Source organism: Vanessa atalanta, chromosome 3 (genome assembly GCF_905147765.1).
Source record: "Vanessa atalanta chromosome 3, ilVanAtal1.2, whole genome shotgun sequence".
NCBI lineage: Eukaryota > Metazoa > Arthropoda > Insecta > Lepidoptera > Nymphalidae > Vanessa > Vanessa atalanta.
The window spans coordinates 8,300,432-8,324,273 of record NC_061873.1 but is presented as its reverse complement, the minus strand read 5'-3'; the positions used below and the strand labels follow the sequence as shown (position 1 = coordinate 8,324,273).

General features: G+C 31.7%; 1 protein-coding gene across 1 annotated transcript in view; it reads left to right on the top strand.

The window, feature by feature from the left end:
* LOC125077024 (neuroligin-1-like) overlaps positions 1-23,842 on the top strand; it is a 55,755-nt gene that overhangs the window by 14,634 nt on the left and 17,279 nt on the right. Inside the window, exons 2-3 of the mRNA XM_047688796.1 lie at positions 23,359-23,417; positions 23,496-23,836. Coding sequence (XP_047544752.1) covers positions 23,646-23,836 — 191 coding nt within the window. The 5' untranslated portion in view covers positions 23,359-23,417; positions 23,496-23,645. The remainder of the gene's footprint in view (positions 1-23,358; positions 23,418-23,495; positions 23,837-23,842) is intronic.

The following is a 23,842-nucleotide window of genomic DNA, read 5'->3' as shown; positions in this document are numbered from 1 at the left end:
CATTTTATGTATTAATTAATTTACATGACTAATGTGACGTGTGTTATGACTAATTCTATACAACCTTATAAAATATATAATGTCTTGAATATATCATATTCTTAACACGTTTTGTTAAAAAAAAATAATTATCGTATGTAAGAAGAATATTTGTTTCGGACAGTTCGACGATTATATTCACGACTTTTTATCAAGTAATTTCAGCATAATGGTATAAAACATCGTTTTAATACAAAAGCAAAGACACCAACTATAAACTAATCGTAATTATTTTTGTCTCAGCTTAAAATGCTCGTAATGCGTTAGCCTGAGAGCAAAGGCAAGTAACATATCGCTTAACGAATGGTAGATAACACTAAATGAAATGTCACGTGATAGACGACTGAGGATGGAATTACGATAGAAATCGCTTTGACTTGAATCGAATGTCGTAGGCCAATGTACCAGGTTTATTTTTATATAGTTTCTTTTCTATATGTACTTCAGAAATTATATATCTATATGTAAATAATATGAATTATGTTCAGTTATTTAATATAGTTATGTTTGTCAAGTTGCTACGTAGAATTATTATCCCGCCTGAGAGCTTTTAAGGCGTGGGCGTAACACAATAATATTTTAAGAAAATAATTATGGAATATCTCTTCTCAACAGTTCTAAAGATTAGATCGCGTCATGATAATATCTCTACCTCCTTAGGGGTACGGGACATGTCGCTGGTAAATATAGATATGAAAGACTTTGTTAGATTTTTATAGCAGCATAATACCTATCTGGAGGGTTAATTTGGCAATGTGTTAGAGAATAGAAGAACTCGATTAATACCACTTGGTGGTGGGGTTTTGTGCAAGCCCGTTTGGGGATTGGCAATTTAAGAAGTGATTAATATTTCTTTAGGCGCTAATGTTTATGCACTTACCTGAGTATAAAAACATTATTAGTTAACATAATAAGTTATATAAAATGTTTTGCGTTACGTTAAAAAGTTAAAGTAACTGATAAATATTGATGGATTACTTAGCATTAATTATTATAATATAGAAGAAAATGTTTTTTAAAACTCCGGAAAAATACATTTATAAAAAAGTGGAAATATTAAACATTAATTATATTATTATTATATATATTTTTCTTCTTTAGTATTATTTATTTTACTAGCACTATAATAAGATAATTGTTACTAAAAAAAGGACATATAGTCTGAAATAAATGATTTATTATTTTTATTATTATAAACTATTTCCGCCTGACTTTTCTAATTTATTAAATGTTGGACAAGTTTCAGGATAACTACGGTGGCCATAATATTCAGGAAACCAACGCTTCGAAATGATTTCGATATCGTATCTATGTATGAATAGCAATAAATAATTCGAAATAACGTGGAAATATATATAAAACTAGTATTTGTACAAGTCTTGTAGACCAAGCCTCTTAGATGTATAATTTTTGAATATAGATTTTGCGGAAAAAACTTACAAACTATTTCCGATCAGTGTTCTTTTATTGTTTTTAAGTGTTTAATTTATTAATCCCTACATATTCTGAAAAATAAATTCTTCCGTCGCGACTTCTTGTATGAACGAGCTAAAAAACTAACGAACGGATTTTCCTACTGTTTTTACCAATGGATCGAGCGATTCATGAGGAGGATTTAGACCCTAATTTCAGTATAAATTTAGTTCATAATCTTCAACAATTTTTTAAATAAATTTCAAACTTATTAAATTATAAAAAGTTTGCGGAATGTTATTATACTATTGAAAATATTTGCCAGAGCATTGACTTTGCAAAGTCAGAAACTTGGTGTAAGTAGTATGTGTTTTAAATTCAGAATTATTTTATGCACATTGAGGTCGAGACGACGTTAGAAGATGAAATTGAAAATACTAGCAATATTCAAATTAAGTTTTTACAATGTTAGGCTTTCCTAACATTTCAAAGATATTTTTATATTAAACATTATTCATTTCAGTTTTCGTCCAGAGAATTTCATAAGAGAAATATGTTTTTAAGGGATAAATATGTATTCTATACTTGATATATATTGACACTTTTTTATATGCGTTAAAATTAAGTATTTTAAGATTTAGTTAATGTATATTATAGGAACAAAATTTACCTAATTTAAGACAAGGTATTACTCAAAAATAATTTAAAAAAGTCAAAAGTATTATTTGCCAGGATAAAATCTGACTATAACGATTACAATGATTGATCAGAATTATAAAATACATACTACGAGTATAATACATATAATATTTACCATCATTTTTCTACCGTTCCTCGTTATTTCCGTCTCAACTCAATATTGTTCGAAGTCCTCGTGCGTTAATCCGAACACACTTGTCCTCTTTTTCACAATGAAACGGGTATTACAAAAGATTCTATTCGCCGATTTAAATTACTATTTGTCAAAATTAAATTAGCCAATATCGGCTTCTTATGGCTATGACACAGTTGTAACAATTTTTTTTTAATAGAAAATATTTTCTTAACGAAATGGTTTATATAAATAAAATTCTAAGAAACAAAGTATGTAAATAATATTTATTTTGTTTTCCTCATTTCGCAGATAACGAATAATTCTTGCGTGCAATGATCTTTGAAAAAGGCCCTTTAAGGAAAGTACAAAAAATCCTTCATTACCAAGACAAATGGTACAAAGTTATTTAGCGTATACCGTTTCTGTTTGTAAAAAGATCCATTTTCTGTTTCATTAATAAAATTTAATCTTATTAGAGAAGAGAAAAGAAAAAGCAATATCCGCTATAAGAATTCTTGTAACGAGTGCGGCAAAGCGGTCGTTTTCCATCGCTTAAAATTTGAGTGCCAATGATAAATTCTTCGCATATAAATAGTAGCTTGTTAAGGAATAATTTACAAAGATAAGAACATCGAATAAATGCATACGATATTTTAATACCTTTTTCTTATTGTTATCAAATACCAAGACAACGAACACACATAACACACACTTAATTATAAAATATATTTAGGTAGATAAAAATTTATTACTTTCTGTAAAGAATAACTCTGCCAAAGCAAATAATGAATCCTCTTTTAAATTTATTTTTTGTATGCATGTGTTAGTGCATTTATATTTCCCACAGTGTAACGAGCCAATAATAAAAATATCGCATTTTCGTGAGTGGATCAGATGGTAGCTCAGTGCGTGTAATCACAAACGTTTTAATGAAAGCATCACTCACAGATGTCACGTGTCTACATTCCCAGCGGACGGAGGTGCCACTTTCGGTGGAATAATTATATTTACCTTTTATATTCAGACGTCTGAATTCTGATCGATCGGGAATAAAATCTCATTGTTTAAATCAACAAGTAAAGTGATAAAAATGAGATAAAGTTCAAAATCGAAATTTCTCTAAAATCGTTAACTTAAAAATTAAATTAAATTTATAGAGAGTTATGGTTGGTTGTGAACTAAATAGATTATCCTTTTGATTAATCCTAACATAAGAGATAACATAATAAAACAGTAGATTTGTGCAGATTTCGAGGCCATTCCTGCTTAGTCCTCTTCAGTGCCATCTGATAAAAATGCCACCACTTTACACAGGTAACTATCTATCTATCTTTTAGCTCCTTGTTTCGGGGCTGTTTATCGTTCTACTGATAGACTCGTTCATTTACTGTTGTCTCCACGTAGGATATCGTGCGGCATCCCCAAACTATGTGGATGACCACTCACTGTTGCGAACTTTAGATCTTAGAGACGACAGTCTTTGTGTCTCAGCGGGCGCTCCATAGAGGGTAATCGATCACACGACACTGGCATTGAGACCGCGAACTTCCTCCCACGGTCCCTCAAGATTGGGCTAGTAGCTATCGTAACTTATCGGGCTGCATAAGCCGATGTCCTGCGTCTCAGCCCCGGATTGAGCAATAATTGTATATCAGTAATCACTTTAAATTTAAATAAGGTTTATACTAATTGTGTTGTAGTTGTTTTAGTCGTTGTCTTTAATCATCAAATATATAATATTATATCGAAATGTCTAAATTAATAGAACACGAGTTCTTTAACCGATGAAACTAGGTTCAAGTGCGTGCAAAGACCACTAAGTTTTCGTTTATAGATTTGGTAATAAATATGGTGAGAAATGATAAGAATGTCCGGCTGTGGAATACATTTCAGTAATTCATAACCCATCATTATTAATATGAATTAAGTTCATTTTTAGTATAAACGACACCTTTTCAAAGTTTTATTGCGAACGAGAGAATTATTCAAATCAAAAGTAATTATACGACATAATTATTAAATTTATGTATTAACTTTACGGTTCTTAATTATAGCCTATAATTTTCTATCAGACTTCATATTATCTTTGACTTTTGAGACCCTTCTTACTAGTACCTTTGACCGATGCTCGCTCAAAGAGCGACCGATGCAGCCCAGCGACTTCAAAGCGAACTAAACTTAATCCAATCTTTTATGTATCGTAGGGTATATTATATCATAGTATACTGAAATATTTTGAAACAGTTAAGCATACTTAACTGTTTACGATATTCCAGTCAGTAATATTCCGGGTCATAAGATTCTTATAATAGCTTTATATCATATTTATAACTTAGAATATAAAAAAAAATCTGTGTTTTCATTGGCGATCTAAGGATTGTTAATATTTCTTAGAGCGCCGATGTCTATGAGCGATGGTGACCACTTACTGTAGATAGCACATTTGCCCGGCGCCTATGTAATAAAAAAAGAAATTTGTGATATAAAATGTATCTGATAAAATGTGTTAAATTAAATGGCGAGAAAGACTAGCTTATTCAAATTGCTAATCGTTTCGAGTGAAAGAACGCTTTGGTAAAATTACCCAATCAACATATAAAGTAGCTGCGGAGCGAACTTTAAATCACAAGGATTAATGAATATTACTGATTACGTACTGAACGCTTATTTACGCATTCAATTATTAGTAAGAATTCGTGACATAGATTTTCGATACGAAGTTCGAATTAATTTTATGGCTTACCATAAATACGTGTTAAGTGGATTTTTAAAGCTTATCAGCATTCAATGAATAATATTTAGTAATCCATAAAGAAATCGCAAGTTTTAATTTTAAATAAAAAAAAAATGTTTTATTTAGATTGAATGTTTTAGAAAACTTAATCGTATATGCAATAGACATATGTAATGTTAATCATAAATATACTATTTCGTTAAGTAAGGACTCATAAACGTTGTTTACCGGGTTTTACTTAAGCACTGATTTTTTCTCTTTTTATCCACAATGATTTGACGTTTGTAAGAGAGGGACATTGTTTAACTAATCATCACACAAACAAATATTTTTATAACTTATTTTGAAATAGGTGAGAGTACGTAAAGAGAGGCGTAGGTTTCTACGCCGTTCTTTCAAAAGCTATTACAACGCATAGAATAGTTGTTTTTTTTACAATTAATACGTCTTAAGCCTAATCCTCATATAAATATATATATATTTCATTTAAGACCTTTGAACTATTAATCCATAAACAAAGCTGCCGGCAAAAAAATTTTTTGGGTAGATGAGTTTTATTCTATTCCAAATAGCCTTATTATGTTGGCCAAGTTAATTGCTTTCAATATGAAACTGAATGTTGGTAGAATCGATAGGTTGTAATCTTGGTCGGTGGTGCGTCCGATTTAACAGCGCGTGGCGGTCGCGCAATCGCAGCGGGGTTGGTTACATCGCTGCGGATAACGGCGTAACATCCCACTGAAAATTACGCAGTCGGATTTTATTTACCATAGATAACATCAGTAAATTATGCATCGGGGAAAAGCAATTACAATTTGCAAGATACACCAATTAAGCAATAGCAACATCATTTTAATTTTTCAATCTGGTACCGTTTGCATCAAAATGTATCTTTATTAAAGCGAATGCTCGCCTGTTTTATTAATAATTTCCATTTTCGAAGAGTTAATGGTTGGATGTTGTTCAAGTGAAATAAAAAACAAAGACAAACATTATACAAGTTAGAGCTGCCACAACTCGACGGGTAGGAAAAAGTTGGACGTGAAAAATGGAACAAAAGGGTTAGCAAGCAACGCTGTTAGAAAAGAAAAGGATAATTTAGTTGTATACTTGAAAGCAATGCTTAGTTTTGGTTATTGCATAAAATTACTCGTTGGATAATTGGTAAAAAAATTAAAATAATTACAAGTAGTACTAAACTAAGCCGTCCGTATAACAAGTAGTACTAAACTAAGCCGTCTTTTCTTTTTGAAGAAAAAGTTTTTGATAATTATTTTTATCTATCACATGAAGATATCCTTATTATCCTTACCATATTTTCATTCCTATTCGAGCTGTTAATTCATGTTATGCCGTCCATAACATGAATTAACAGCTCGAATCGGTTCTTGCTAACTAACACATTTCTTTATTATTTATTACAACAGAATCTGAAATAGTGAAAATAAATGTAACAATATTTGTATTTATATTATAAGTAAATATTGAATTTTTTTTTACTTTAATAATAATAATCGAAAGTATAAAATATGAATATATAATTTTCAGATGTTATTAGGTTATTTTATAGTTTGGTTCGGTTCGGCCGAATTTATACGAGTATGCATGTGTTTGCATATCCAGGGTTTTACGAGGCAGTTGAGATAAAATGCCGTAGCAATAAAATTTGGTTGCGGAAAATCTACATAGATATATAACAAAGATTTTTAAAAGAGTCAATAGGGAATTGTTGTCATTACGTGTAATAGAACCGTACGTAAACGCAGATAATTTTTTAAATATAAAAACAGTTTAATTGACTTATTTTAGTTTAATTAACATTTTATCGAAAGCTAATGATTTTAGATATTTTCCATTTGTCAGTCACACTTCTAAAAATTATGTCTGTTGTTCATGTGATAGAAAATATTTTAATGAAACTCGGTGTAGTTTAAATATTAAATATTAGGCAATAGTAACATATAATGTCATGATATAAACAACAGATTAATTAAAATATATATTTTTGATACAATACTGATTTAATTACATTGCTCGGGATATTGTTAAGGACTAAATTCAAAGTACATACTAAATAACGTTTGATAAATATACCAGATTAGTAGCGATCAATCATCCTATTTAAATTAAAAGTAAAATAAAGTCTGTAAATGTTCCACTGATGGACCAATTTATCCACCAAGAGGCTGGTGGAAAAGCATATGGTAGAAAAAACTTAGTAGTTATTTGGTTAAACATGTGATCTTTATCTATAAGTAAAATAAATCCTGCGATAAAATATGGTATAGTCAAATAACTAAGTTTCACATTGAATAATTTGCGAACAAAGTCGTGAGCTTCAGTCGTAGTAAATATTTAACATGCGTGTTCGTTGTTCATGTTTGATCAAGATTCAGTTTTATCGCTTACTAATTCAAGTCGCGGACCCTTTAAATGGTTTGGGCGCGGTTTGTGGATCTTGTATCCCAATATTTATAGTCTTCGTTTACATTGTTGTATTAGGAACTGAACTATGGAACTGGTTATCCTCGTTCCTGTGAAAATGTATATGTCAGTAGAATTCCTCTCGTGAAACACTAGAAAATATAAACCTATCTTGAGTGTATACGAGAACCATACCGTTCATGAAATCCGAACAAAATTATGAGTAAATATGCTATATGATTATTTTTATAATAACTTCTATTTGATTTTATTTGCCTCGTTCGTTTAGTGGTAAGTGATCGGCCCAATATAAAATATAATTGTTTTTTTTTTTATAGTAAATTCTCAGCTGCCTAGAATTAGGATGGACAGTGATACACGCTGTGCATCGGAAAGTAACAAACGTTTCCGTTCTGTGCCTAATTTTATTCTTCGTGTCAAATTGCTATCTAGGTTATGACTGTAAGGGATTGTTTCTGATGCATACACACATATGAGTACTATAATATTTCCTACGCTAGACTTTAAAATTAGCTGCTATAGCCGAAATTCGGTCAGAGAAGACTATTAATTGAACGCATAAATCTTAACCTTAGACTGCTGGTTCAAAGCGGTGAAGCCACAATGACTTTTCATGTATTTTATTTGTATTTATATTTCATCCCGTGCTCAGTAGTGAAAGAAGCCATTACGGAGAATAGTTTATCCGCAACAGAGAAGCGTGGTCGAATAAGCTTCATACCTTAAAAAGAGAGCCTTTTAGTTATAATTTACAAAGTTTTTTTTTTAAATATAATTAACACGCCTATTGCCTAATTTTAAAATAGTAATTTGATATAAAATATAATTAATAAAACGTGATAAATTTGATACATTGAATTAAAGTGTATGTTACAGAAAGCTTATATTTAAAATTAATCAATCGTATTGTTATTGAACTGCTACTGTTGGTGCGACGAGTTAATGAGTTTTCAAGTGTTATTTGATACTTGCCAATTATTTATTGAAAATATTTGACCGCACGTTTATAGCTACTAAAGGAATCAGTTAAAGTTTTAATTTTGTAAAAATCACTACACTATACACGAAAACGAAATCTAAATCGTGTTAATCCGATTTGAACAAATGTGATTTTTATACCAAGCTCAAAGTTCAGCTGCAACATTTTACCGGACAGTGTTTATTTATTTATTGAAATGGTATCTGTAATATTTTTAGTTCCATCCATTTCGTCTATGTATAGACTAACCGGCGCTGTGTCAAGATACATTTTCCGGCTCTACTAAAATAGGCACAATATCTTGAAGTGTTTATACCCAATTTCGATCGGGCTTCCATTTTGAATTATATATATTGCTCGCCAAACTTAGAGTTGATGTGTAATTTGTGCTGTAGAATTTTAAAATAAAATGTTACTGACGAGAAATTTGACTTAAAAATATACTATTGATAAGTCGCCTTCTGTTACATAATAAATACTTATTGGTAGGCCTTTGTGCAAATCCGTCCATGGAGGTACCACACATATATTTGTATTATTCTTAGTTCCCGAGGTTGGTAGCGCTTTGGTCAGTTGTGACCGCTTACCATCAGATTGCCAGCCCGCTTACCTAAGTAACATAAAAAATATCAAATATGATTTAACTTTATAATAGGGATTAATTAATTAGGATTGTAATACTCGTTTTTTAAGAAAATTGCTAAAAAAAAACTGCAAAGTGATGTAATAACACTTACAAAGTTTATACAAAAATCTGAAAAATGTTGAGATAAATTGTACTTTTGAAGCCAACGTCAATAGAAGATTTTTAGTCACTTTACTTTTCCAGAAAAGAGTGCAGTGCAGAAATTTTGAAGTTCAAAGCTACTGTTTGCATAATGAAATATAGGGAATACTTTAGTGCTCCGAACTCTTCTTAGAAGTATTTGAAATTCATAACAAACTGTTAGCCCCTGTCGTATATATTACTTTGATTCGATGCGATAATGTCATATCGTCTTTTACTTTTTGTGTGTATGTTTTGTTTTTTTTTTTAAATAATTTATTTTAATTTATTCGGTGTTGAGTATAGCACGTATTATGGGGAGGACGTTTTGTTATTGCTGTATAAAATAAATTGCAAGAGAGCCCGAAGAGCTCTGTTCATTACGTTTTATTTCACTCCCGAGTAAGGAAGAAATAGTTTTTCTATTAGAGGAAGGCGAAAAAAGTGATTAGATCGATCGTCTCTGTAGCTAATATGCGGAGGAAATGTAACGTATGTTTCGTAGCTTTGTGAGTGTGTAGGGTTTTTCACATTGAAAAGAACAAGGTTAAAACGAATTAAAGTTGTTTTCAGAAAAATATTCATGTCATCCAAATAAACAAAAGAACGATCATTTCTTTATAGTTAAAAACTAATTAATTTGTAAATAGAAACCTGTGAAAATTCCATAATTCCGAAGTAATTTAATATGCAAAGAAGCTGATCATTGTTCCCATTTATTGAATTCCTTTATCATTTTTGAATGCTCGCTCTACCGCTAATTTTATCCATTATTCAAACTCGCATTGTGGAAACTTCGAGATCACGAAAGGATGTGATAAATCGGAAAAATTCTATGGTACTAAGAATGTTATAAATAGGAATTCTCTATGGTTACTTAATTTTTTTTTGTAATTTCAATGCATAGTTTAATCTCATTACAATTTTGTGAAAATGAATTTTGTGGAAACAAAATTAAATGAATCCAATTTTTTAAAGTAGGCTCTTATGGGCACATTCAAATTGATTTAAAATGTTGCAAGATTAAATAATATATAAAAAAAAAATGTAATAGGTACACGAATGGGCAAATGGGCCACCTGGTGGTAAGTGGTCACCGCCGTCCATAAACGTTAACGCTGTAAAAAATAATTATCATTCCTTACATCATGCAAATGCGCCTCCAACCTTGGGAGCTAAGATGTTATGTCCAATGTGCATGTAGTTACACTAGCTCACTCACCCTTTAAACCGGAACAAAACAATACTAAGTGTTACCGTTTGGCGGTAGAATATCTGATGAGTGGGTAGTACCTACATAGACGGGCTTGCACAAAGCCCTACTACTACCAACAAGACGTACCGACCACATGCTTCTGATTTTTACTATAGATTTTACTGAGATGAGTCAGCAAGAAACTGAGTAGATACTCTTTTACACCACCTCCCCATAGCTACGTAATAACATATATCATACTTGAAATTCACTAAGGGTGAATTACTTTAGTTACTTGTTATTCCACTTGTGTAACGATTATTATCTTGAGACGCTAATGAATGTAACCGAGTTAACAACACAAGGACGAAATACCTACTTTAAACATTTAAAGTAACTCAATTTTATTGTATTACTCAACATGGTATTCTAGCCTACAAAATATTGCACGCCTTCTTAGCTTAAAACTATATTGTTTTTTTTCTCTTATTTATAAAAATAACGTTTAAGTTCGTTACCATTATATACTATCTTTCAACATATGATATACTCATATATATATATATTTATAATTCTTGTATCATATAACGAATTCGCTATAATAATAGCTAATTAATTTTGAGTAATCAAGTCGTCTGTAAGCAGTCAAAATAATTTGTCAATTGATAAAATGTTAATCAAAGAGTATATAATTCCTTTCTATATAAATAATACCTACTTTGCATAGCATTTAACACTGCATACTTAGAGGTTTTGTTATATCCAAAGATATTCATTCCGCGAAATTTGGCATTATTTTGTAATGAGCTAGGGATTCTAGCTATTAATATTGATATTCAAATGTTTATTATAAGGATACCGTCCAAATGTGTTTAAATAAATATATTATTTGTTAAAATTAGTTCATGTAAATAAATAAAAATTTAGAAATTGTATATATTATTATAAAGGCATCATCACAATTAATTTGAACAAGGTTGCTATGACATTTATAATAATATTTTAAATGGTAAATTTTCATTATTTGATTGATACAAGCTTTTAAAATTTTAAAGTTAAACTTAAATAGAAAGGTTTTGAGATTAAGTTAAATTTGATATATTGTGCCTATCTCTGTAAGGGTCGAAACGATTTAGAGTGGCTTTGGTAAATTGATTTTATGTGTATTGCGGACTTAGCCTTCCACTGCTGTATCGGTGTCCGAGCCTCGGGAATATTTCGACTTTAGTGAAATAGTTTTAGTTTTTAGATAAACTGTTTACTGTTTGCCGGCTCGTAACATGAACCCGAGGCATTATCATTTATCTGTTTCAGACATTACCATCTTGCTCGATTGGATTTCGTTTTATGAACACATTACTTTGCATAGATACTATATATATTATAGAATTGGTTAATCTTTTGTGTCTTAGTTTCTTCGTTAATTTGGTTGTTGTGTGTTATATTTAAAAATATTTTGTTTATTAGTTTTACTGTCGATTATTTGGATAGATAAGTAGACTTAATTAATAAATATTTTGTTACAAATCTTCGCTAACAATAATGAGTTTAGCCTTATAAAATATTATTTTGTTTGAATAGTAGAATATATTATGGGTTAGGTTAGGTTATTATAAATATAATATATTATATTTAATATTATAAATATGTTATTATAAATCTATATAATAATAAAAACTGTAGGTACATATAACTTTGCTTGGATATAAATATATCATAAGTTTAGGTCAAGCCTTTGTTTATTAGTTAGTTTGGATGCTATGTGTTATACTTAAAATCTTTTATGTAAGTATTATTTTCGTTAACTAGGATAGATAAGTAGACTTCAATCCCCGACAGCACTACGTGTATTTTTGTGATATAATATACATTACGCATTTAGACAAATACTTACTGGGAACTAAAATGATACACACACACACAAAGATATGTCAACCATATAATACTCCTATTTTTGAGGCTTAAAATCACACAAATGGGGTCGCGGGCACAAACTAGTGTATAATAAAACGTTTTCGTTAAATGTTTTAATTATAAACAAAATACTTTAAATATTCATCAGTCCATAATAACGCCACGTGGTGGAATTAGCTCCAAGATCTCCTTCTCAGAGGAGAGGAGGCCTTCATTCAGCAGTGGGCTGTTACTTTTAGCGTTCCGTACCCTAAGGGTAAAAATGGGACATTATTACAAAGACTTCACCATCTGTCCGTCCGTCTGTCCTTCCGTTTGTCTGTCACCAGGTTGTATCTTAAGAACCGCAATAGCTAGCTGGATAGTTGTAATTTTCCCAAATTATGTATTTCTGTTGCCGCTAGGGAGCTCCCATACAACAAATACGATTTTTTTGTCCTTTTTTTCTTGATATCGATAATGGCAATAGGTAGGCACTTGAAATATTTACAAAATACTTAGTTGTATTTTTACTTTAATAATAAATATTACAATTAAATTATAATAATTTTAAAACCTTTACCTTAACCCTTATACATCCCATACAAAAAACGCAATTTTTTGCCTATTTTTGCTCGATATCAATAAATGTGTTAACGTACTGTACTATATGTTTACCTAGTCAATAGTACGGAACACATCGTGCACTAGTCCGACTAGCACTTGGCCGGTTTTTGACTTTATATAAAGATTAATCCAAGTCATTATTCATATTGTGACATTCAATGTTTCGGTAAATGTTAAATATCAGCTGACATTATTGTGAAACAATCGTTACGCAAAGGCCTTTTCAGAAACTCATATAGTGGGCAACCATCGAAACAACTACTCTTATACATGATATATGGTGTCGGGTTTCCCCTCGCAACGTTTGGCAACACATCAACTCTGCACACAAGCACAAAATGATACAATGTTTTCATTTTTATCGCATTAAATTCGCCACTTTGTTGAACTGTGTCGTACGTACTAAGGTCACCCACATACTTTAATCATATTAATACCATGTGAAAGATATTGGATATCGCTTGACAATAATTTATTCCGTAGCACTACATTAATTCTAACAATCCTCGTAAACTAAAGGAAATGGAACAGAGGATCTGGTGATGAGAGTGGGTCGGCGAGATAATCTAGTTTATTGAACGGAACGTCTGAGGGTGCTCGAGTCGGCGAGAGTCGAACCAGCACTAATAGCCTCACATTTCTTCGTACAAGCCTCTCGATCTGACAGATGATAGAGAACGACTCCCTTATCCCTTATGAGACAAGAACCGACAATTGTTTTCATGTCCGCCTGCTATTGCCAATTACTATTTATTACTTTCCCATCTTAAATGATTTATCTATCATTCGAAGAAAAAATAAAACTGTTTCATATCGTTTTTATACTTCAAGAGTATGTTTCTTATTGCGTTTAAATAATAGCGAGTATAATTATTGATAATATTTAAGTATATGATTTTCTTAACTTTTCGATACGATTTTCTTCTTTAAATTTAAAAACATAGTCATAATATCCAATGACAGTCGAAGAAGATATTTATAAATCTTTCTATGCCAGCATCTATGGCGATGGTCACCAGTTACCAGTTGTCATTTGTTAACCCATTTTCCCGTCTGGTTTCTTATTTTACTTTTATTCACAAAAAAAGCCTAGTCGGCCCTAATAAATATTGTGTAAACTCGAACCTTTTTTTAGCTTTTCGTATTATGAATTTATGTATTAAAATTAGATATGTCTTGAAATGAGGCTACACAAGTTAATTAAAAGGATAAACTATAATATATACTACATGACAGTTCAATTATAATTATGTTATTTTATTTTTGTTCATAGAACGCATGAGAAAATCTTTCCACATATTCCATGAATAAATTTGCATAGAGAAGAATATTTTGAAACTACGCACTGAAAATAATGTTGCTAGCATTAAAATGTCAAGTCTCGAGTGCAATCAAGTTTATATAATCTCTTTGAAAGGATATTCTTTCTATATTCCGAATCAATTTCACGAGCCACTGGGGAAATGGAATAGCTTATTTTCGTGTGAAACAAATAAAAGTTATCTTGTAAAAGATGGCTGATTAATGACCTGTCAATGTCCGATCGTTAATTATTTATGTCAAAAGATACTCGCGATTTATGCTTATGAATATAACTTTTTGTTATAAATACGATGATGAAAATTAGCGAATTTTACTTTTTTCGATAGATCTATACAAATTAAAAATGAAATAGCTTGAGCTCTTGATTGTTCAAAAAGTATATTTGCCTTATCATAATATACTATAAAGTTGAAGAGTTTGTTTTTTTGAGCGCACTAATCACAGGAACTTAGGAGCGATATTACTCGATTTGAAAAAAAAAAACTTGCGTTAGATAAAAGCTATATACGAGTATAACATCGCGGATGCGGACCAGTAACGTTTAATGCGAAGAATTCGTGAATAGTATGTTTATTCATAATGAAGCATTTATCTCTAGCTCTGTTAATGTTAATGTTAATGTTGCATTTAGATACCTTGCAACAACTCCGTGATCAACTGGGATGATAATGTTACATACTTATTTACGTCATAAGTATAATATTAAACTTTAGAAGCAACTGGTAATTTATTAATATTATGGGTTATATGTTTTTACGCTTTTAATTTAATCGAGTTAAGTTTAGTTTAGGTCAGTGAAATAGTACATATTTGAAAGAACATAAAATATAACATTTTTCAATCGTCATATTGGCTCTATTTGGTCAATAACGCCTCTAACTGAGGAATAAATCTATCCGCCTCTTTGACGGCCAGATAAACGTTTATTCAATAGACATAATTTGATCCGTTGACGCTTAGGTTGAGGTTATTTCTTATTTTTCCAAAGGAATATTAGAAATTATGGACAATTTCGTTACTATTCACGACCAAATAATTTCATGCAATTACACAGACGATTTCTTTTTGGTGTGTTTTTGATATCTTCATACTCTAACGTCTTTAATTTTCTTTTTTTTATCATATAGGTAGGCGGAGTAGGCGGAGTTGGGTCATTATTTATTGGTTCCTTTTAGTCATTTTTCAGTTAGTAGTTATGAAGTACGCTGTTATGAATAGTTCTGAGCCTAATTTCTTTCCATTCTTCTCAAGTTGCTGACCCATGCTACAGATCCTACAAGCTTGATAGAATAGAGTATGTACGTGTGATTACGTACGTTACGTACACTCTTGTGCTACGTAAAATATTTTACGTAGATGACAAGCATTCGAGATCGATCACTAAAGGCGATACTTTAACGGAAAATACCGATTATTTATAATTAGTATAGAAGTAAACGTATTATTATGTAAGATTTTGTAAATAATAGCTTCGCATCAATCTCATGAGTATTTACTGTAATCTAAACTACATTAATTAGTAAAATATCGCTATTAAATTCCACGAAGACTAAGCTTATGTTAATCTTGTTAAACGCCAAATGTAAACTGTTACCCTATTATATTGCTATTAGCACTTTGTAACGTTATAATAATGTGAAAACATTAAACTTTGAGATAAGCTAACGATGAGGAGTAACAAATTTTGATTCAGCGGAGAGCTCAGCCGAGTTTCAGTACTAGAACTATATTTAAGGGCTTCTTTATAAGAAGTATTATTTTTTTACTTCATGTTGAAATTGATACAAAAATATATCATATGTTATAACTAGTACTATACGTCGCAAAAGTTAAAAATTATATCAGGGCGTTTTCATAGCGATCCGTTTGTTTTACACCAACGACATATATGAACATATTTATGTTGTTGTGCTAAAATGAAATGAAAGAATCATATGTTATTCTTAACGGTTCGATTGTCTGGAGTAGAAGATTAAAGAGCGCAGCGTCTTTCGTATAATAATAAACCACGAAATACTTTCTTAGTGCTCGGCTTCATTTTCGTAAACATTTTTATATTTTAAATCTCTACGTCTTATAGTTTAGGCTGTTCATGAATAGTTCAATAACAATAATCAGTCCGGACTTTGCGTTTTATATGTGTATAGAGATATTCCACTTATACATTATTTATGAGTCGATACGGATAATACTTGGATGGATTGCGTCATATTATACCATGCGAAGATTCATTTAGGAAGATTCCACTAATCACTATAATTCTCTATTTTTTGTATTACAGGGTATTATACTATAAAAGTTTGTGAAATTGAAAAAAGCCTGGAAGTCGAAATTGCTTTCACTTATTTAACAGGAAAAATGTTCATGATTGGCTTGAATAGTTAGTTTAGACATATCTTAAAGTGAATTCATAAGTTACGTACATTGTCGTCACAGAAGTGAGTTAACAGTGAGGTTTAGCACAAGAATGATTGTCTCTTTCATTAATATTCCATTAGTGTCGTACACAGCCGCGATGCATTGTGCTCCACATCCGCAACATCCGCCCCGTCGCACCTTATCAACGGGAAAGGGATCTTGGGAGAGCGTCACGGAATGAATCTCGGAGATGGACTAGAGTTTCATTACAATTTCCTATGCAAATCAGAGAAGCACTTAGCCCCAGATAGCTAAATGGAATCGTTCTTTTATAGTTACGTTATTTTATTTCTTATCTTTTAGAAAAAGGATTTTTTGCATAGATAAAAATAATTTCCTTTAATTTTTTTTTGGATAACATTGACTATGATTTTCTGGAAAAATCCACCATAATTAATTTACATAAATAACTGGAGAAAGAAAAAATAATTATAGAAGTTAAGTTTTCTAAAAGAAATGCATCACAAAGCATTTTACTTTTAGAGTCCGTAATTAATCTTATACGGTTTAAATAATAAATGAAAATACATATCATTATATTTATATACAAATATAAATTATTGAATAATTTATAATTGATCGTAAATCATTTATTGAATATGTCTTCTAATAACTGGGCTGGATGAAAGCTATAATATGATCACTGTGTATGGTTTTTCGGCAATCTGTGCAATTACAACAGTGTTTCTCAATTTCTTTCACATACATTTTATTATACTCAAGGTATCTATGCAGTAGAAGAGAATTTAGATTCCAGACAAAACGGCATAAAACTGAAAAAACCTGTTTCATTTGATAGTGGCAATATATTTAAAAAGAACCATAAACTAAATTCGTTAGAGCAAAGTTTTCCGTAAAGATTTTTTATGGTATATTCCATAAAAAATCTGCAGTTAATAAAATATTTACGCAAATATTTTCTATTATTTATTTCCATTTGCAATTGAAACATTTGGGCCTTAGAATAATAGTGCCGAGTCACGCCACTCTGTCTAAGCATTCCTGTCACCTCCAATGGTGACAGGAATACTGGTACATTTTTGCAAAAAGAATCGAAATTGCGATTCAACAGGGAAATTCTACTGGCATTCTTGACACCATTCCTCACGGTCATGATTTGTTCAGTAGCTATTTTTAATACTGATTTATATATAAATGTATATATATTCAACGTTTTAATTAAAACAATTCTTACATAAATAAGTGTTATATATTTAATTCATATGAAATTCATTGGAAGTACGAATCTCTAAGATAGCTTCATAAAATTAAAATATGTGTAATGATCTATTTTATCTCTTGACCAACGCATATATAACAATTTTGTTAGAATGTCAAAGCAACACAATGGTTATATACAAGTTCGCACCACTCTTATATGAGTGATTGAATTCCATTGTTATGTTTCTCTTGCAAAAATAAACACTTATTCCGGATATTCGTTGAGAGTTTAATAGCAATAACATCTCAATGTCGTATGATAATAAAAATTTATTTATTCGTATTTTTTCGTTATAGTTAGTATTTGATTATGTCATCCATAACTAGTCAGTCGATAACTGTGCTGTTTATATTCATTGGCACAATAGTGTGTGCAGCTCAACTCAACTCAATCTCAACTAAACTTTTGTTGGCCCAAGATTCGAACTTGGGATCTGCAGCTTTATAAGCCCTATAACCCAGCCACCCAGTCTAACGAGTGACAAACTATAATAATTTTATTTGATTCCTTCAGATAAATTTTTGCCTGTTTTTACTTAAGAATTCAATAATCAGTTTCGCTTTTAATATGCTACTATAATATAATAATACATTATTTTTCACAAATTTCAATATCGTAAACTGTATAACTTATTTATCCTGATTCAATGGATGATTATAATTTTAATAAGGATCCATTGTCTTTGTTGCTCGTATTTTTAGGTTTTACATAAATTTGTTTAAATCAACGTATTTGGAACGTAATAAACAACATTTCAACGTCGAAATAACAATTGTTTGCAGAATTGTTGCTAATTCAATAGGACGCAATTTGAGGAGCTAATTAGCGTGATGAAAATAAGTCTAAACTTCCAATAAATGTATAGCGCTATACAAGAGAGATAATTTTAAATCATTGCTTTAACTGAACACTGTCGCCTCTATTGTAATTTTTTGTATAGGTGATTACTTAAACAATGTTGTTGATTCTTTATTCGAATTTAAATCTATCATAGCAGAAAAAAACGATAGTATTTAATTAAACATCAGCTGAACAATGTTTATATGTATATATGTTCGGACCTTTCCAGTGAATTAAAGTGTTATTTGAATAAATTTGAATATTATCACAATCAAATGGTTTTATATAATCGTCACTTCCATAAAATCACAGATGAAAATCGTGATACTATTTTGGCGTAAATAAATGAGCGTTATTTACAAAAAGATATTTCGCAGGAAATCTTGTTTGATGATTTGATTGCTTTTTGTCGCTAAACATGTATGTATTAAAAATTGTCGAATCGGCAAAACTTAACTCATTATGAACAAATATTGTTAATGGAGAAAAATACTAAATACAATTACATTCCCAGGAGGTAATCGGTCATGACTGATCATCGTGTACATAAACGATTATGTTATGAAGCCTCTGTGCGGTGTAAAGCAATTTATTTTGTGAACGGTCAGCCTAAGAGTGGCGCGGGCGTGGGAGATGGGCGATTGCCATTAAAGCTCTGCGGCGGACTGGTAGTGATTGATGAAGGCAATCCGCCACTTGTCCGGCCGCGCTGTGCTCTGCACGGCTTTTAATCGCTGTCTTCACTAGTTGATGTTATAAGACATATTTTAACCGAGTCTTTTAAGTTTCTTGCCGTGGCAATCCAGATGTTCGTGTAATATGACTTTATGACCCATTTATTTTATAAACCGTAATTAATACTTATGATTGCTTTTATTTTTAAAGTAGAATAACATTTTATATATTAAGATTAATCGTACGACTGTCTTATAATAATTTCGCTTTAAATAACGGATATTTATTTCGTACCTTTTTTGTAATAATTGTAGGCGGACGGGCAAAGGGCCACGTTATGGTAAGTGGTTACCACGGCCTATAGACTTGTTAGCGCTGTAAATTAGCGCTGTAAAACTTTTAAACATTCCCTACATCACCGATGCGCCAGCAAACATGGGAGCTAAAATATTTCTTCCCTTGTGCCTTTAGTTTCACTGGCTCACACACCCTTTAAACCGGAACACAACAATACTAGGTATTGCTGTTGGCGGTAGAGTATCTGATGAGTGGGTGGTACCGGGACGGCATGCCTTTATTTTCCGCTTTCGTCAAAATTTCAGTTTTTTCAGATATAGGATACTTCCATCAACATACTTATTGAGTCAGGTATTCTTAATTACGGTAAAATTCGCATAAAATAATGTTAATGATAGGGCGAAGCGCAGAAAGCTATTTTTTGCTATATTAAATTTGACTTCAACGTACGTCACCGTTCGTAATTTATGAAACACCTCATCCGTTCTCCGTTAGTGTTGTACCCATTACTTTAATTGGTTACAGGGTGAGCATGCGTTTCTCTTTAATGAAACCGCGGCATAACAAGTCTGTTGGTATTTATCAATTAAGTTACTTGAAATAAATTTCTACTCCTACGTAATTAATGAACACTTTGTAAACACCTGCTCGTTGAGTTACACGACTTGGATTATCCAGCACATTCGGTAATGGTGAGAACTTTGTTTAATAAGTCACTCGGATACCCGAACATGTGTTTACGTGAATACAACTAATTATGGTATTTAAATTGATTTGTAGTATGGAAAAACGCTTGCGTTATGAATACCATACCTAAACAAATACGTGGAAATAAAATATAATGATTTTTTTTTAAATATTTATAAGCTAACGAATCTGCGGGCTTGCCCGCGCAGTTTATAAGACCATAGCACATAAACCTTCCCCCTTAATTTACCCACTCAACGGGTGAATTGATAAAAGTACTAGTTACTTAGTACTATGTCTTTTTCGGGACTCGTACTATCTCCACACGAAATTTCACCTTAATCGGTTCAGCGGTTTAAGCGTGAAGAGGTAACAGACAGAGTTACTTTCGCATTTATAATATTAGTAAATATAGATAGTATTGAAATATATTTAAAAGATATTATTTTTGTCGTACGTATGTGCTACATGAATTTCTATTGTTCGGCTCTCTCTCTTAAGTCCTAAGACTCTCAAAATCTCTTCGAATTTCCTCTTAAATATCTGATGGCTTTAAGTGCCTTTACCACGGTCATGAGTATTCGGTTTATACTTAAAAAAAAATATAGACTTTCAGGTTGATTTATATCAAATCCCTATTTGCATATTAGAATTATTACTTACAAGGAATTTTATACGTAACAAATAACTTTAACGTCTCTCTGTAAGTATGAAATGTTTGAAATATATGCGGCAATATTTAAGGGATGCATCTCGTATTATGCAAATAAATCTGTTAAAATACGAGTGATTGATTACTGCAGGCGAGCTCAGACCCGTACGACGGGTAATCGGCGTGTTATCTTGAGCAGGCTTGACACGCCTGGCTCGATCAAACTGAAAAAGATTAACATGTTCACCACAAATTGATGTTGACACGTTAGCAAATCCTCCACTAAGATATTAAACACGCTCCTTAAAGCAATTAACTCTGGCATGTGAACTTTCTGAGGAGCGCTAGAGCTAGTACTCACTTTAAAATTGGCTACTGCTGAAAGTTACCAAGTAAATATCGGCTTTGTTACGCGCCAGTGGATATAGCGACAAAATAATTCTACGGTTACTTTGCCGGTAAAAGGAAAATTAGCAGATTAAGGTTAAAAACAATTTTAGAAAATCCTCGAATGTTTTATTACGTCAAATGCTTTTGTTTTCTATTTACTTTAGACATATTCTGACTGGGTTGACTGCAATACAATTCTCGACTTTGACACTTGTTTTTATTGAGGGCGGCCGCGGTATTTACAGGCTTATTTGGTTACGCAAGCGGCCCGCAAAGAGAGCGAGGGTGATTGGACATCAATCACTCGCGTGACACGCAGAATCTTTGTTGTCGTTTCACATTTTGCTGCACAGTCTGATACCGCTACTGATCTCCATATAAAAAAACCTTGCTAAATAAATTTCCATTCATTCACGAAGTTATCACGGTTAAATACGTTCTTTTGAAATGTATAAAGACGTTTCTTGACTGAAAGATCAAAAGGCTATTAGTATTTTGTCATGAAATTCTCATATAAGAATATTATCGACGACTTTGATCATTCGTGAGTATGTTATATGACGTGTCAATTTTAATTTTATTAACTCACTATATTTGTCCTCTATTTTTGTTAATTTATTTTCTCACAGAAGATTTGTTAGATACAAGTCTATATCATGTTTGGTAATAGTGTGATGTTCTGGTGAAATTCGGAGATAACTGTATAGATGGTTCTTGTCAAAGTAAAAATAAAATTGGTTTAAATTAAAGTGGATTGATTTTATCTCTATAAAATATATTAAGGTTATGTTGGTTTGTATATTCATTAAAAAAGCCTTACAAAATTATTCGAAATCAAATTAACTAAGCGTTGGAGTACACTCGTGAGTTTTTTCAAATTAATAAAGCTAAACTTTTATAAAGGGGAAAATGCAAATATTTTTAATTACGATCATTTGTTAAAGGTAGTCCAAGGTAAATGGAATTTAAATATTTCATCTAAGAAAGCTATAGTAAGAGCCCGCATAATTATTCCTCTGTATATAAATAATTGTCATGCATATATTTTTATATAAATAGATAAATACAAGCCAACAATACAGTTTGGAAAAAAACTGTTTTTGTTCCAGTAAACAATATCAAAACAAGTCGTTAAATTATTTTGACAATACTAATTAAATAAAACAATTAGCAAGTATAAATTATAAAGAACAATTTTAATATTCTTTCTACAATTACTAATTTCAAATTTGTAAAAATATGAATGTTAAAATTACAAATATAAATTTTGTAGCTCTACATTTTTCAAGTATTAAACACGATACAAACAGTAAATTTAGCCGTATCCATGTGGTCTGACGGATTTAATTGCGAAAGTTTGAGTGCAAATGCAATGTTTTATATATTACTACCACGAATATTGCGCGTTGCAAGCTTATGTACTTAATTTAATGAATACTATGAGCGTGCCTCTAGCGCAGAAATCATTTCTTAACTTTATTTCGCGAATGTGTTTTTATTCGATGTTTAAGTAGTTTGTTTTTTTAATTGTCAATTTGATGTACCTTCGTTGTTGAACTCCACGGGTATCTTTTGCATTAAGTATGGCACGTTCCGTTTAATGTTATTATTAAATTACTGGTACCTAATAAGAGGAACAATCACGAACGTTCTAAGTTGTCTTTCTACTTTTGTATCGAAGCCGGCAAATTTTGTTTAAATATGCGACGTTGTTGTCGTGTTTGTGTTCCATTAAATTATACGAACGTCGGGTTAGGTTTGTTAAGGTAAACATTTTGCGCTACCTCCGCCATTGTTCCGCCACCCAGCAAACTCCAATGACATTTGATTAAAATGGAAATTAATTATACAAATATTAACATAATAAGTTGTTTGTCCATTCATACAGTGTCATATTAAGTACTTATAATTACAATTAAATATTAATTTTATATTTGTTTTTCTTGCAGATTAAACTAATGCTCCGCATTATATCATATGACGTTATTGAGACGGAAACATGATTTGGGTAAGTTTATCGTATATCAGATACATCTTAGTTAGATTTTAGTCTAACATTCATACAATAACAAATTTATGGTAACAGTGGCCCCGAGCACGCGAGAAAGGTGTCTTAGGATGAGCTGGTGGCGTATGGGGCGGTGTGCGTGCGCAGAACGGCGGGCCGCGTGATGCGCGGGAGCGCGCGCGTAGCCGGCGGCGCGACGCCCGCGCCCGCGCCCGCGCCGTGCGCGTGATGCGCGCGGACCTTGCCGCGCTCTACGCGTGGCTCGTCTGTTGCGCAGCCGCTCTGTCTACGCATAAATACAGCACGCGTGTGATTCGTACCAAGTACGGACCATTGCGTGGGATCGTGGTGCATTCGCACCCTCAAGTGGAGGCGTACCTTGGTGTTCCTTACGCGACTCCACCCCTCGGAAGTCTTAGGTAACT